At 41.9% G+C, this 14,814-nt stretch overlaps 1 protein-coding gene across 1 annotated transcript in view; it reads left to right on the top strand.

Annotated features, from left to right (window-relative positions):
• Positions 1-14,266, top strand: part of LOC137345995 (complement C4-A-like) — a 120,641-nt gene extending 106,375 nt beyond the window's left edge. The window contains exons 33-42 of the mRNA XM_068009291.1: positions 460-553; positions 2,858-3,014; positions 4,142-4,244; positions 6,110-6,184; positions 6,822-6,924; positions 7,390-7,479; positions 9,128-9,220; positions 12,246-12,329; positions 13,648-13,780; positions 14,125-14,266. Coding sequence (XP_067865392.1) covers positions 460-553; positions 2,858-3,014; positions 4,142-4,244; positions 6,110-6,184; positions 6,822-6,924; positions 7,390-7,479; positions 9,128-9,220; positions 12,246-12,329; positions 13,648-13,780; positions 14,125-14,266 — 1,074 coding nt within the window. The remainder of the gene's footprint in view (positions 1-459; positions 554-2,857; positions 3,015-4,141; positions 4,245-6,109; positions 6,185-6,821; positions 6,925-7,389; positions 7,480-9,127; positions 9,221-12,245; positions 12,330-13,647; positions 13,781-14,124) is intronic.
• The last annotated feature ends 548 nt before the right edge of the window (positions 14,267-14,814 follow it).

The raw sequence follows: 14,814 nt of genomic DNA, 5'->3' as shown, positions 1-14,814 counted from the left end.
TCACAAGCTCGGCTATGGTGCACGTAATAAAGAAGAGCGGGGTCCAATGCTCAAGACATCTTCCGACTCTGAGGAACTTCATTTTACTGGTGCCAATTTCCTTTTTTGTTTGCTTGTAATTTTATATCTATTTCTGTAATTTTCTATCTATTTCTGTCTATTGAAGGTTATACCTTCAATTATATAAGTGAGGAAAAATCTTGTCCACTTGGCCAGTGAGTTTCTACACGTCAAGTCTTGCCACAAGTTAATTTAAAAAAACTGGACGCGATCAGTGTATTTCCTTTCTTCATCCATTAGAAGCGCACACGTTGAGATTTTAACTCATTCACAACCCATTCACAGAGTTAAAATTGGGCCTGTTTCTCACACACATGCCTACAAATAACGCTATTGCACAAGTCTGTTGTAAACTTGTTGCTCTTTATTTTAACCAGGATTTATTTCTGAAACGTATAGGTTCTGAAGACGTACCACCTTCTGGCGGAACCCACGAGCACCTGTGACTATTTCAAACTCGAAGTTACGGTCAAAGGCAAGGTGGAATATGTGGGTGAGTATGAGTGGACCCCACATTGTCTTTCCTAGTGATGAAAGTTCTGAGATGATGCGATAAACTCGACTAAGGTGTTGAAAATGTGCAGCCCATTCTTCTCAGATGCATATTTGAAGCTTCGTGATTGTCTTGCAATCACATATTTGTTTTGAATTAGATTTTTTAATATGCTACACTGTTTCTCAGGGAGGTGTGTTTCTGGTTATAGGCAGTTTGTGAGAATGCATTCTTTAATTAATCCAACTGTGCAGCTTCAATTTGATATATTTTTAATTGCCCAGAGAGAAGTATAAGTCAATGAAATATCCATTTTAGTATAACCTGCTGTGAGGCATGATCCTACAATTATATAGTTTGAAGTCATTTGGTTCACCTCATTCAGCTGTGTTTTCTTGATCACAAAACGATCTGAATGATACCCTTTGCAATCCCAGCTGTCAACAAACGTTTTTAGAAACATTAATACTTCAAAAATTCGACACCTTGCCACAATACATTTATACTTGAAAGCATGATAGCGCGCAGTTATCACAAAGAGTATCAGTAAAATGTCACAAAGGCAGCATTGAAGTAAATCTGAGAATGTGATTTGCCCATTGCGCATTTCACATCCCATTTCACCTATGAGACCTTACAGATTCACCGAGCAACGTTAATCTTTCTAAGGTGGATTCAATAAATATAACCGAAACAACACCTAAAGTTTGGTATGAATGTCACCCAGTCGAGATGGAGCCGAGTGGCATCTTTGCAGCGGCTGCAGGAACTTTAAAAGGGGTTGTCAACACACAATATCATGAAATATTCCAGATTATTCACCAACTTGGTGCTTACTGCAAAACTGAAGTATAAAGGGTGGGAATTCATAATCTGTTGGAATAGAAAGTATTGATTCTCTCTGCATTTAAAATCCCCCAGTAAACAGGGACAGTTGTTTACAAGCTAATGCAAATCGAATGAACTGAATGATAATAAGGAGGATAGTAAACGGTGAGGAAGACAGTGACAGACTTCAGGAGAACATAGACAGTCTGATGAAATGGGCCAGACATACGGCAGATGAAAAGTACCACAGAGAAGGGTGAAATTGTGGATTTTGTTCAGAAGAATAAGGAGAGACAATAAGAACGAAATGGCACAAATTTAAAGCGGGTGCGGCAACAGAGAGTTTAAAGGTGAAAATCTTTGACAGCTGTTTAAAAAAACATAAGGGATCCCTCGCCTTGTTAACAGAGGTATCCAGCACAAAAACGCTGAACTTTTGATGAAATATTCTTAAGGCCTCAGTTGAAGTTATCATGTTTAATTTTGGACACCAAACTGTTGGAAGTGATTGCAGAGTGCAGGAGAGATTTACCAGAATCGTGCCAAAGATGAGGGACTTCGATTATGTGGATAGCCTGGGGACGCTGGTGCTGTTCCCCTCAGAGCAGGGAAGATGAAAGGGAGATTTCATGGAGGTGTTCAAATTCATGAAGTGTTTTCAGAGAGGAAATATGAGGAAACTGTTTCCAGTGGAAGAAGGGTTTATAACCAGTGGACACAGATTATACGCATTAGAAGGACAAGGGCAGCAGATGCATGGGAACACCACCACCTGCAAGATCCCCTCCAAGCCCCACACCATCGTGACTTGGAACTTTATCGCCGTTCCTTCACTGTCGCTGGGTCAAAATCCTGGAACTCCCTTCCTAACAGCACTGTAGGTGAACCTGCACCCCGAGGGTTGCAGCGGTTCAAGAAGGCAGCTCACCACCACCTTCTCAAGGGCAATAAGGTATGGGCAATAAATGCTGGTCTAGCCAGCGATGCCCACATCCCATGAATGAATAAAAAAAATTAAGGTAATTGGGAAATAAATTGGGTAATTAGGCAAGGGAATCAGAGATTATCGAGGGTAGACGGGAGTGTGGAATTCAAGACAGAAACAGATCAGCCATGACTTTATTGAATGGCGGATCGGACTCAATGGGCTGAATGGCCTACTTCTTGCTCCTAATTTGTATGGTGATGTGGTCGTAAAACTCGAGGCAACTTAAGAAAACATTTTCTCTTTTCCAGTGAGTTTTTGTGATGTGGAATGCTCTGCGGGAAAGGGTTGCTGAAGCAGATTCAATAATAACTTTACAATGAAGTTGAATAAATACTTGAAGGGAAGGTAATTACAGGAGTTAACCACAATAAACAGGAGATAAGGACTGATTGAATTGATTTACCAAAGCACTGGCATAATGAGCTCAGAGGCCTTTTTCTGTGTTGTATCATTTTGTAAATCTATGATGAGGTTTCCCTTTCTTTCAGAGCATCCGGATTACTCCAACTATGAAGATTATGTTGACCCTTTGCAAAGGGACCAGCCACTACGTGAAATTGACTGGTTCGATCTTCGATCCAGGAGAAGGAGAGATATGCCAGATGCTGATAAAGACAAAACAATTTATTATGAGATCTGTGTGTGGTAAGTGCCGCTAACAAACTACACAGAGCCAAATGTGTGTGAAATGGAAACACTTTAATGGTGATGGTAAGCATAGTGCATTTCTGTAAAAGCATGGCACATCTTGAAGGCTATCCTTTGCAATACTAAATTAACAATTGAACATCATATATCGCTTAGATTTCCTTTATTTCTATGTCATGCACTGATTGAATTGGATTAATAATTGATTTAATAAATGGTTGTGAACATTATTGCGCTTAGTGTTTCTGTTCACATGGAGATTAACAAGAACAGCAGAAGACAGTGACGCAAATGCCATTTAGCATTAAGGCTGAGTGCCATTAACATCACTACAGAATAAGAAGGCAATTGGTGTGCTCCAGAAGTCATCAGTGAATTTACAAATTCTGCACTGCATGGTCATGGCTCAGTCATAGCACATTCACCTCTGCGTTAGCAGATCAAGTGTTCACTTCCCACACCAGAGCCTTAAGTGTATAATCTAAGACATCACTCTAATGCAGTACTAAGGGAATGCTGCACTATTAGATGTGCTGCCTTTCAGATGAGATGTTAAATTTTTTTCCTCGCAGGTGGGCTTAGGACATCCTGTGACACTACTCCTATTCAAGGAAGAGCAGGGGAGTTCTTGTCATGTCCCACCCAGTATATATCCCTCAACCAACATCACTAAAACAAATTAAATGGTAGTTGTTGTTGAAATCTTGCTCTGTGCAAGTTAAGTTGCTGCACTACATTCCTAGATTTGTGATATGATGTACCTTCAAGTTTGTTCTTTTATTTCGGATTCAACCTCTTGCTCATATAGGGAGTGAAACCAGAATGGAATGACTGAAGTTATGCTATGACTATGTGGATGCTTCCAGAGATTACTTCTGTCCCCAGGTGAAAGGATCAGTTAATCCTGTTGTTTTAAAGAAATAAACATCATTTTAAAATAAAAAGCTCATGGAGACGTTTCTTGTCCACACATTGATAACCTATTCTGTCTTTTCTAAATTAAATTCCGGCTTAGTTTTCCCCTTCATGCCCACAACACCCAGCATCACTCTGATTGCAATACACACCAACTGATACACTTTGGAAATGAATTGATTTGAAATGTACTTATCTATTTCACAAAGGCATGAGCCTGATGGTGACAAGAATCAGAGAGTCTCTGGAATGGCCATTGTGGACATCTCTCTTCTCAGTGGATTTGAGCCAGACAACACAGATTTGAATAAGGTCAGATTTTCCTTCCTCCAGAGGACAATGCTGGGAAGTGTCATTATTTTATAAATTATCTGAATTGTTGCATGCCTCCTGTTGACTTGTTGAAATGTACTAAAATAGACACAACCAGTGTAAACAGGTGGTGCCCAAGGCTTTGAGTCTTAAAATGGAAAGGGTCCATTCCTTTTTTTTTTTCAAAAATACATACCAGCCAAAAATTGTAAAAAATACATTACACAACAAGTCAAATTGGACATTTCATAAAGTACTCTGAAGGTCAGTTTCTTTCAATACAGAACATGAGGTACCTCATGACTCTTGCCATTCCAGATTATATTTACAATGTATATTTGCATTACACGCCAAAAACATTGTGCTACAGCCCAAGGGGTTTTTACACAGGTTCCAACCCCTCAGTATACTATGGCGGGAGGACCTTACACTGTGGCCTTTTGACATTGAACCTTTGTGGCAGCTGCCCCAAGCTTTAGTGTATCCTGGACCTTGGAATGTGCCAGTCTGCAACACTCCGTCATGGACATCTTTTTGCACTGGAAGACCAGCAAGTTTCAGGCAGAACAAAGAGCATCTTTCACTGAGTTGATAGTCTGCCAGCAGCAGTTGATGTTTATCTCGGTGTGCATCCCTGGGAACAGCCCAGAGAGCACTGAGTCCTGCTTTACGGAGCTGCTCGGCATGAACCTTTCCAGACCTGCTTTGAGAAGGCACATTGCAGAAGGAGGTGGATGATGATCTCTTCCCCACCACAGCCACCGCGAGGGCAGCGTGTGTTGACGCTGAGACTCCGGGTGCACAGGAAGGATCTGACTGGGAGGGCCCTTCTCACCACCAGCCAAGCTACCTCTTAGTGCTTGTTTGAAAGTTCTGGCTGTGAGGCATTCTGCCAAATGAGTTTGACAGTCTGCTTGAGGAACCATCCAACGGGATCCGCCACCTCATTTTCCCACAGATCCTCGAGGAGGTTACGTGTGGACCACAGCCTGATGGATTTGTGGTCAAACTTCCATTCATTTTGTCATCATTGGTGCACATCAGGCACTGTGCATTTAAAAAAAAGACTGCAAGCTTTTCAATACTTAATCTGACTTACAGTTTTTAATAAAATGCATTAAAATAAACAAATAATACGAAATAGGTCTCGGTGAAGATAATTGTTAAAAATACTCCAAATATTTCAACTGAAAGACCAGAAAAAGTGACTTTTTCTCCTCATTCACTTGAAAATCCGGTGTTAATTTTAAGGGCGGCACAGTGGCGCAGTGGTTAAGCATCAAAGCTCCAGCGACCCGGGTTCGATTCTGGGTACTGCCTGTGCAGAGTTTGCAAGTTCTCCCTGTGACCACATGGATTTTTGCCGGGTGCTCCGGTTTCCTCCCACAGCCAAAGACTTGCAGGTTGATAGGTAAATTGGCCATTGTAAATTGCCCCAAGTGTCGGCAGGTGGTAGGAGAATGGTAGGGAATATGGGATTACTGTAGGGTTAGTATAAATGGGTGGTTGTTGGTCGACACAGACTCGGTGGGCCGAAGGGCCTGTTTCAGTGCTGTATCTCTGTGACTATGAATTGCAGCAGAAGTGCAACTGGAGGGAACTCGAATTTGCGATTGGGGGGGCAGGTAGATTTGTAAAGTGTGGCCCAATGTTCGAACGAATTAAAATCAATGTCCTTTCAAGAAATGAAGAGGTTCCCTTTGCAGATCTAAGGAAGGTTGTAAAAACGTGGTGCAGGAACCAGCATTCATAAAACAGGGAGTCTCGCATCATTGCATTACATTGCACAGCAAGAAACGTGTTTATATCAATAGAGACTGGATGTGACGATAATGATAGTAATTGGAAATACATTTATTTTCCAGTTAAAAAATCTTGCCGATAGATACATCGATTCGTACGAGTTTAAAGACGGGAGAGTGCTGCTGTATCTTGAGACGGTAATGCCACTGTTTGCATGTGTGTTTCATTTTGTAAATCACTTTGTGTATGCTTGTTCCCCCTTCGCGCCTGGTACAGCTTCACGAGCCCTGAGTAACTGGATAATCAGCTGGTATGAGCCTAGGCAGAGTCTTGTCAAGTTATCTAACCTGAGAAGTTGGGGCAAGCCCAGTATTGTTTACGGGTCTCTCGCCCTGTGCCCACACATACATGCTTTTCTCAGGAAGTTTACTGGATAGTCACCTCGGGAAAAAAACTCCCTCCTCACACCCCTCTTTCCCCGACCCGCCCGTCCCACCTTGTCTCCTCAGTAGCCTGAGAATAGTGAGGTCAATAGTAGCTCCCTAAAACCAAATGGAATTCCCTTCTCCTGCCAGATTTCAAATAAGTGAAATCAGCACATTGAGGACGCTGTGTTATTTCTAAAACATGTTATATATTAGCAATGCACAAATAAACGCTCAGAAGACTGTAATATTTTGAAGGAATTGCTCTTTATTTGTGCAGCAAAATTAATAATTTTGTGTTTATTGTATTAGATAATGATTACTATAATTGTGTGTCGTGTATTTTACTTGTATCTGTTCGTGAATGTACAATTATGATTGTCCCCCCCCCCCCCCCCCCCCACTGTAGGTTCATGAATACAGAGAATGTGTTGTCTTTGGTGCCAAGCAAATTTTTCCCATTGGATTAATACAACCAGCAAGCGCGACACTTTACGACTATTACAACCCAAGTGAGTCGAGACTCCGCCTCAATGTAGTTACTGCTCTGATTTGAATGAGTCGCAATTATCCGGGGGTTGGTGATTCAGTGGGTGTATCGTGCCACCTCTACCCGCAGTGACTGTACATGGACAGGAGCTGACACTAAGACACACACGCCCCCCTTCGGTGCCAGATGGGAGTGAATCGTTTCCTTTTACCGGTTGTGTGTTGTACATTTATCGGAGCTGACACTGAGACACACACGAGCCATGCCACCAAAATACTGTAATTATTCCAGCCCCAATGTAATTACTCACGATTCTTGTTTTCTGATTCTTGACGGAACGACAGTTCTCTCTGTCTCTCTCTGTGGCTATATATTGTTGTTGGCAGCTGTTAAAATTCATAGTGCCCAATTATTGTTAATCTGTATTTGACAGTAATAGCAGTTGTGCATGTCAAACTATTCTGATGGTTTGTTTCTTGGATTGCAGGTACTAAATGCACCGTGTTTTATAGTGCTCCAGAAAAAAGTACCATCGTATCCAAGCTCTGCCAAAATGACGTTTGTGAATGCGCTGAAGGTGCGTTTCGATCAGTGTATATTAGAAAGTAAAAAGCTAGGTATCTCCAGTGTTTAGTCTTTTGTCTCAGTCTGATCTGTGCTGTCAGAGGCTTTTATAGCTTCAGCATTGTTGGGGCGGGGTGGGGGCGGGGAGGTGATGGCTGCAGAATCTCAGAGAATCACTTTTAACTCTGTACCGAGTTACACATGAACTTTTCCATTTCCGGTTGTTGCGTTTTGCATTGGTACCTAGACTTCCATATGTATCCAGGCCATAGCTGAGAACACGCATGATATTTTGGCAGTTCTGAATGTTGTGTGAGTCTGTGCAAGCTATTTCAAGGAAGGGGAGCTTGGTAATCTTGCTTTAGTTTAGATAGATTGCCATGCAGCCGTTCCCATCTGTGGTAAATAACTCCCACAGACTCACAGGACACCAAAGAATGGCTCGCTGCCTTTAAAATCCCTTTCTGCTGGAAAAAGATTGGATACCCAAATAATGGACACCCCCCTGTATAATCTTATTATTGGGTTCTAGAATTGTTTCCCGTTCATTGAAATCAAGAACTTGTTATTTTGTTGGGCATTGATACCTCTATTGGGCGGCACAGTGGCGCAGTGGTTAACACCGCAGCCTCACAGCTCTAGTGACCCGGGTTCAATTCTGGGTACTGCCTGTGTGGAGTTTGCAAGTTCTCCCTGTGACCACATGGGTTTTTGCTGGGTGCTCCGGTTTCCTCCCACCACCAACAGACTTGCAGGTTGGTAGGTAAATTGGCCATTATAAATTGCCCCTAGTATAGGTAGGGGAATATAGGGACAGGTGGGGATATGGTAGGAATATGGGATTAGTGTAGGATTAGTATAAATGGGTGGTTGATGGTCGGCACAGACTCGGTGGGCCGAAGGGCCTGTTTCAGTGCTGTATCTCTAAATAAATAAAAAAATAAACTTTCCATCCCCCTTCTCAACTTTAGCAGGTTGACCCGTAGCTCTTGCCGTTCTTTTCACGATATTGTGTGGAAACTTTATTTCTGCTCCTTCCCTAATGTTGTAAATTTGTTGGCGCAAAATAGCTGTTTGACTGACTTGCTGTTCTATTTAAGAACAGCGACCAATTTATTTCTGTTCAGATTTCTTCGCACAAACGGACAAATTCCCACATTTGAATTCCTGGGATGACAGGATTTTATGAGGAGTGATTGCAAAAACTGGGCTTGTATTCTCTAGGGTTTCCATGAATAAGAGGTGATTTCATTGAAACTTACAAAATTCTTACAAGGTGCGACAGGGTGGATGCGGATAGGATGTTTCCTCTGGCTGGCGAATCTAGAACCAGGGGACACAGTCTCAGAATAAGGGGCAGGCCATTTAAGACTGAGATGCGGAGGGTGGTGAATCTGTGGAATTCTCTACCCCAGAGGGGTGTGGGAGCTCAATCATTGAGCATGTGCAAGACAGAAATCGATAGATTTCTGGATACTAATGATATCAAGGGATATGGGGATAGAGGGGGAAAATGGCATACAGGTAAATGAGCTGCCAGGCTCGATGGCCTACTCCTATTTCCTATGATCATTCACAAAAGTGACAGTTGCCAAATAATCCATTCAATGGCACAATAGGCTGTCGGACGTATCCATGGATCTCTTTGCTCTCTCTCTCAGGTCACTGCCCTCGCATCAAGAGAACCTTCTCCCCAGATGTAGCCAGAGACGCACGGATGCATTTTGCCTGCTACCATCCAATTGTAGAATACGGTAAATGCTCCAGAATTCCTCAGTTTGAGAATATTGAGATTGGACACAGATTATGCTACAGTAGCTTGTGAACGGATGTATGCATCACTTATCAGTGCTCTGCTATAAAATGCTAGATTTGCAAATAGCATTGTTTCGAAAGCCATTAATAGTTGATACACAGCCTCTGGCAGATTTCTATGAATGAGGGACCTCTCCTCCCTAACAGTTTTTAAAAATTATTCATTTGTGGGATGTGGGTGACGCTGGCTAGGCCAGCATTTATTGCCCATCCCTAACTGCCCTTGATCTGAGTGGATTGCTAGGCCATTTCAGAGGGCATTTTAAATCAACCACATTGCTATGGGTCTGGGGTCACATGTAGGCCAGACAGGTAAGGACAGCAGATTTTGTTCCCTAAAGGGACATTAGTGAATCAGATGGGCTTTACAACAATTGTCATGGTCACATTAAACTATCTTTTAATTCCAGATTTATTAACTGAATCCAAATTTCTGCTACGGTGGGATTTGAACACATGCCCCCAGAGCATTCACCTGTCCTCTGGATTACTAGTTTAATTACATTACCACTATACCACTGCCTCCCCTCAATTATTTACTATCTATATTCATGACTTGGAGGAGGGGGCAGAGTGTAATATATCCAACTTGCTGACAATACAAAAATAGGTGGGAGGGCATGTTGTGATGAGGACATAAGGAATCTGCAAGGGGATATAGCTTGGTTGAGTAAGTGGGAAAAACTTGGCAGGTGGAGTTTAATGTAGGGAAGTGTGAGGTCATGCACTTTGGTAGGAAGAATCAAAAGGCAGACTATTATTTAAATGGAGAGGGACTCCTAAAATAGTGCAGTACAGAGGGATCTGGGTGTTCTTGTGCATGAAACACAAAAAGTTAGCATGCAGGTGCAGCAGGTAATTAAGAAGGCAAATGGAATGTTGGCCTTTATTGCTAGGAGGTTAGAGTTTAAAAATAGGGAAGTCTTGTTACAACTGTACAGGGTGTTGGTGAGGCAGCACCTGAAGTACTGAGTATAGTTTTGGTCCCTGTATTTAAGAAAGGATATACTGGCATTGAAAGCAGTTCAAAAGAGATTCACTAGGCTGATTCCTGGGATGAAGGGGTTAACTTAACAAGAAAGGCTAAACTGGTTAGGCCTTTATTAGAGTTTAGAAGAATTAGGGGTGATCTTATTGAGACATACAAGATTCTGAGGGGGCTTGACAAGGTAGATGTTGAGAAGATGTCTCCACTAGTGGGGGAATCTTGAACTAGGGGGCATAATTACAGAATAAGGGGACACTCATTTAAAACTGAGATGCAAAGGAATTTCTTCTCTCAGAGGGTAGTGACTGTCTTGAATTCTTTACCCCAGAGAGTTGTGGAGGCTAGATCACTGAAAGTGTTTCAAGAAGAGGTAGATGGATTTTTGAAGTATCAGAGAGTTGAGGGCTATGAGGAACTGGCACGAAAGAGGAGTTGAGATCTGGGGCAGATCAGCCATGATCTTATTGAATGGCGGGGCAGGCTTGAGGGGCCGAATGGCCTAATCCTGCTCCTATTTCTTATGTTTTTATGTTCTTAACTTTACCAACTAAATCTTTCACGTTTAACACTTCTGTCAAAACTCCAGTGTCTGCCTATTTGATCTAAACAAGCTGGTAGTTATACTGCCCCAAGTCTGCTTGTAATATCTCACAAGAGACGAAAGGATTATCAGTCCATTTTTAACAGTAAAACATCACAAAGCTCATTTGAATAGTTCTGAAAAGGTCAAACGCACAACACTACTCGATAAAATCTTTTATTTAGAAGCTGGAGTTGCAATGTCTGTGCAACAGGGAAAAGCAGTGTGAGACTCACTATTACATTGTTCACCCTTGAGCCCAATTTTAACTCTCTATAACTGAATGGGTTTTGTTTGAGTTAAAATCTCGAGTTAAAATTGTGTCCCCTGGACTCAGGTAGAAATTTTAAAGTAATGCATTACTTATTTTCACAAGAAGAGTAACGATCGCGGTGAATCTTTATTTTGTTGCTAAGAGATAGCGGTCAGATGGCATATTTCTTCTTCTGAAATGTCTTTTTGCCAAGCATTTGAAAATGATCCTGACTGATGTTTATTACTGATATTGTTTAAGTTGAATGACTCAACACAGTCTCTACAGTAATGTTAAAGGTGACACTCAAGCAGAGAACGGCGCTGTGAAATTTCACCCCATTAATTTTTGTCCTGTTATTTATTAAGTTGGGGTGCAACTCCTTTGTAACCAACTCACTGTTATGTATCTTAAGAAGCAGGTTATTTAGTTTTAGATAAAAGATTGCCCCTGGAAGTTTTTCCTGAAATCTCTGGCAGCAGTGAATAACAGGATCTGGAATACACTGCCTGAGAGTGTGGTGGAGACAGATTCAATTGAGGCATTTAAGAGGGGATTGAATTGTTATCTGAAAAGGAAGAATGTGCAGGCTTACGGGGAGAAGGTGGGGGGAGTGGTACTAGGTACATTGCACTTTCAGAGAGCCAGTGCAGACACGACGGGCTGAATGGCCTCCTTCTGTGCAGTAATAATTCTGTGGTTCAGTTTCACAGCAGAATATATTTCTGTCAAAACTATTTAGCCTTTTTTATTATTATTTATGGGATGTGAGCATCGCTGGCAAGGCCAGCATTTATTGCCCATCCCTAATTGTCCCTCAGAAGGGGGTGGTGAGCTGCCTTCTTGAACCGCTGCAGTCCTTGGGGTGTAGTACGCCTACAGTGCTGTTAGGAAGGGAGTTCCAGGATTTTGATCCAGCGACAGTGAAGGAATGGTGATATAATTCCAAGTCAAGATGGTGGAGGGGTCTTGGAGGGGAACTGTATAATAAACACATATTATTTATACATTATACAGGCTAGTTTGGCTTTGGCAGAAATAATTAAAATCTGCTTTATATACTCTTTGACATTTCTCAGTAAATTCAATTCAACACTTTAAAAATAAATTTCTAACGATTGATTTCCTCAAATGTCTTTCCAGCATTTATTGTCACTGTGTCAGGCATCAGTAATACAGGAAACTTCGACGTCTATAAGGTTTCCATCATAAAACGAATCAAACTTGGTAAGTAACGAAAAACAAATAATGCCGCCCTAAAGTGGGCAGAATTGATTTTGACCTCCATTTTACCACACGCCAGAGATTTACCTCTGTTGAATTCAAAGCAACTAAATAATGGTGGAGCATGTTTTTTATTCATTCATGGGATGTGGGCATCTCTGGCTAGACCAGCATTTATTGCCCATCCCTTATTGCCCTTGAGAAGGTGGTGGTAAGCTGCCTTCTTGAACCACTGCAGTCCATGTGAGTTGAGTACACCCATAGTGCTGTTAGGAAGGGAGTTCCAGGATTTTGACCCAGCAACAGTGAAGAAATGGCGATATAGTTCCAAGTCAGGATGGTGTGTGGCTTGGAGGGGAACTTGCAGCTGGTGATGTTCCCATGCATCTGCTGCTCTTGTCCTTCTAGGTGGCAGAGGTGGTAACAGGCGACTGATGCATATCCGATTTCACCACCATTGAAATTAAAGCCAATTCCCCCCCACCGCCTCTATTTTCCGCTTTGTACTCGTGCTCAGATAAAGCAGGCGCCCTGATTACTTTCTCGTCGAACAAATGCTGGAAACACTCAGCAGGTCAGGCAGTATCCGTGGAGTGGCCGTAAAGCTAAAAGAAAGGAAGGGCATGTTGTAAACAGCGGGTGTTCCCTGACCTGTTCAGTGTTTACCAAATGCTTTCCGATTTTGTTTTGGATTCCCAGCAGCCACCGTATTTTGCTACCCATTTCATTTTAGCACCACTCCAGACGCCCAAAAGGAGAACTTAACCCCTGGGCGTGAAATAGGTTCAAACACACAAGTCTTTGAGTCTACTAACTAATGTTTGAAGCCAGGGTAGTCAAATTTCCATTTGCTGATATTCTTGAAGACTCACAATATAAAGCCAATCAGTTGCACGTGAAAATTGGTAAGCAGTACGAAAAAAAAGATTAAATTCCTAACTTAATTTACCGCCATAAGATGATATCGGAGAGTAATCAATCGTTCATTTTGATATGGCCTTAAAAGAAGTGGCAATCATGAACCTTAATCCAACACAGTGTTGAGATTTGCTATGTGACCAGTAACAACTTCGGTCAAACTAAAGCAAAGTACTGTGGATTCTGGAATGTCGGAAAAACTAAGCTCGTCAGGCAGTGTCTGTGATGAGTAACAGAGTTAACCCTTCAGGTCTGTGACTAGTCATGACTCCTATTATGCAGCTTTCTGAGCGTTCTGCTGGAATAGTTCAACAAACGGCGGTTTAATTCGGCCCTACATTCTGTGGATGGTTCCGTAAAATGAAGATCACAAACATCTTACATTCTCTCCTCTTTAAAATAGCAAGCGATGAGAGTATTATGGTGAATGATATCCGGCACTTCCTCAAACGGAATGCGTGCCCACTGAAACTTCAGCTTCATAAATCGTACCTCTTAATGGGAAAGGATGGCAAGACCAAGGATGCAAATAGAAAGTAAGTAAGATGTTGATAATCTTGCTAAATCGTTACAAACTGGATGACATTATTAAGATCCATGCATTTGACACAAGCTTCAGCATCACTAAAACCAGATTATCTGGTTATTACATTGTTGCTTCTGGGATCTGGCTGTGTGCAAATTGGGTGCATATTTCCTACATTACAATAGTAACTGCACTTCAAATGTAATTAATTATCTATAAAACACTTTAGGAGGTACTGGAATCACAAAAGGTGCCAGAAGGTCATATTCATCTGAATGATTCTCATCCTTATGTCTTTCTTTGTGTCTCCCTACACCCCCACCCCACAACAAACAAACAAACATACACACACAGTATACAGTACGTTCTTGACTCAAACTCTTGGATAGAAGAGATACCACCAGCAGACAAATGCAAAGCCACGAAAGCCAGAAGCACCTGTGAGAAACTGGAAAAGTTCATTGCCGATCTTGGAACAACTGGATGTCAAATGTAAAGGCATTTGGACATGTCATTGCTCATCTTTGAACCTGCTTCACCGCTGCAAGGTGTATGTTCTGTATAATAGCCTGTTTAAATAAAATGCATTTACGTTAAAGCTCACGTACTGAACGATTTCCTTGCCTCAACTCCACACATACCCTGTCAAACACCTTAAAGATTAATACGACGTCTCATTGGTTTCATGTGAGTTACAGAGAATATCTGATAGAGGGAGGTTGATAAATGTGTGAGTGAAAACTGTGTGTGAATAGGGAGGCTGCTAAATGTGTGTGAAGACTGTGTGATACTGAGAATATCCAACAGAGGGGGGTTGCTAAAGCTGTGAGTTAGGACAGTGGGAGAGAGATACCAAGGATGAAGCGATATGGAGAGATACAGAAAGCTGTGGATAGCTACATGTTACCCCTCCGCAACATCATCCAAAAACACATCAGTTTCCACATATGTGCTGATGACACCCAGCTCTACCTCTCCACCACTTCCCTCAAACACTCAACTGCCTCTAAATTGTCAGACAGCGTGTCTGACATCAAGTATTGG

Source organism: Heterodontus francisci, chromosome 29, assembly GCF_036365525.1.
Source record: "Heterodontus francisci isolate sHetFra1 chromosome 29, sHetFra1.hap1, whole genome shotgun sequence".
Classification (NCBI taxonomy): Eukaryota; Metazoa; Chordata; class Chondrichthyes; order Heterodontiformes; family Heterodontidae; genus Heterodontus; species Heterodontus francisci.
Note: the sequence above shows the minus strand (reverse complement) of the source record. Positions and strands in the feature narration are given on the sequence as shown.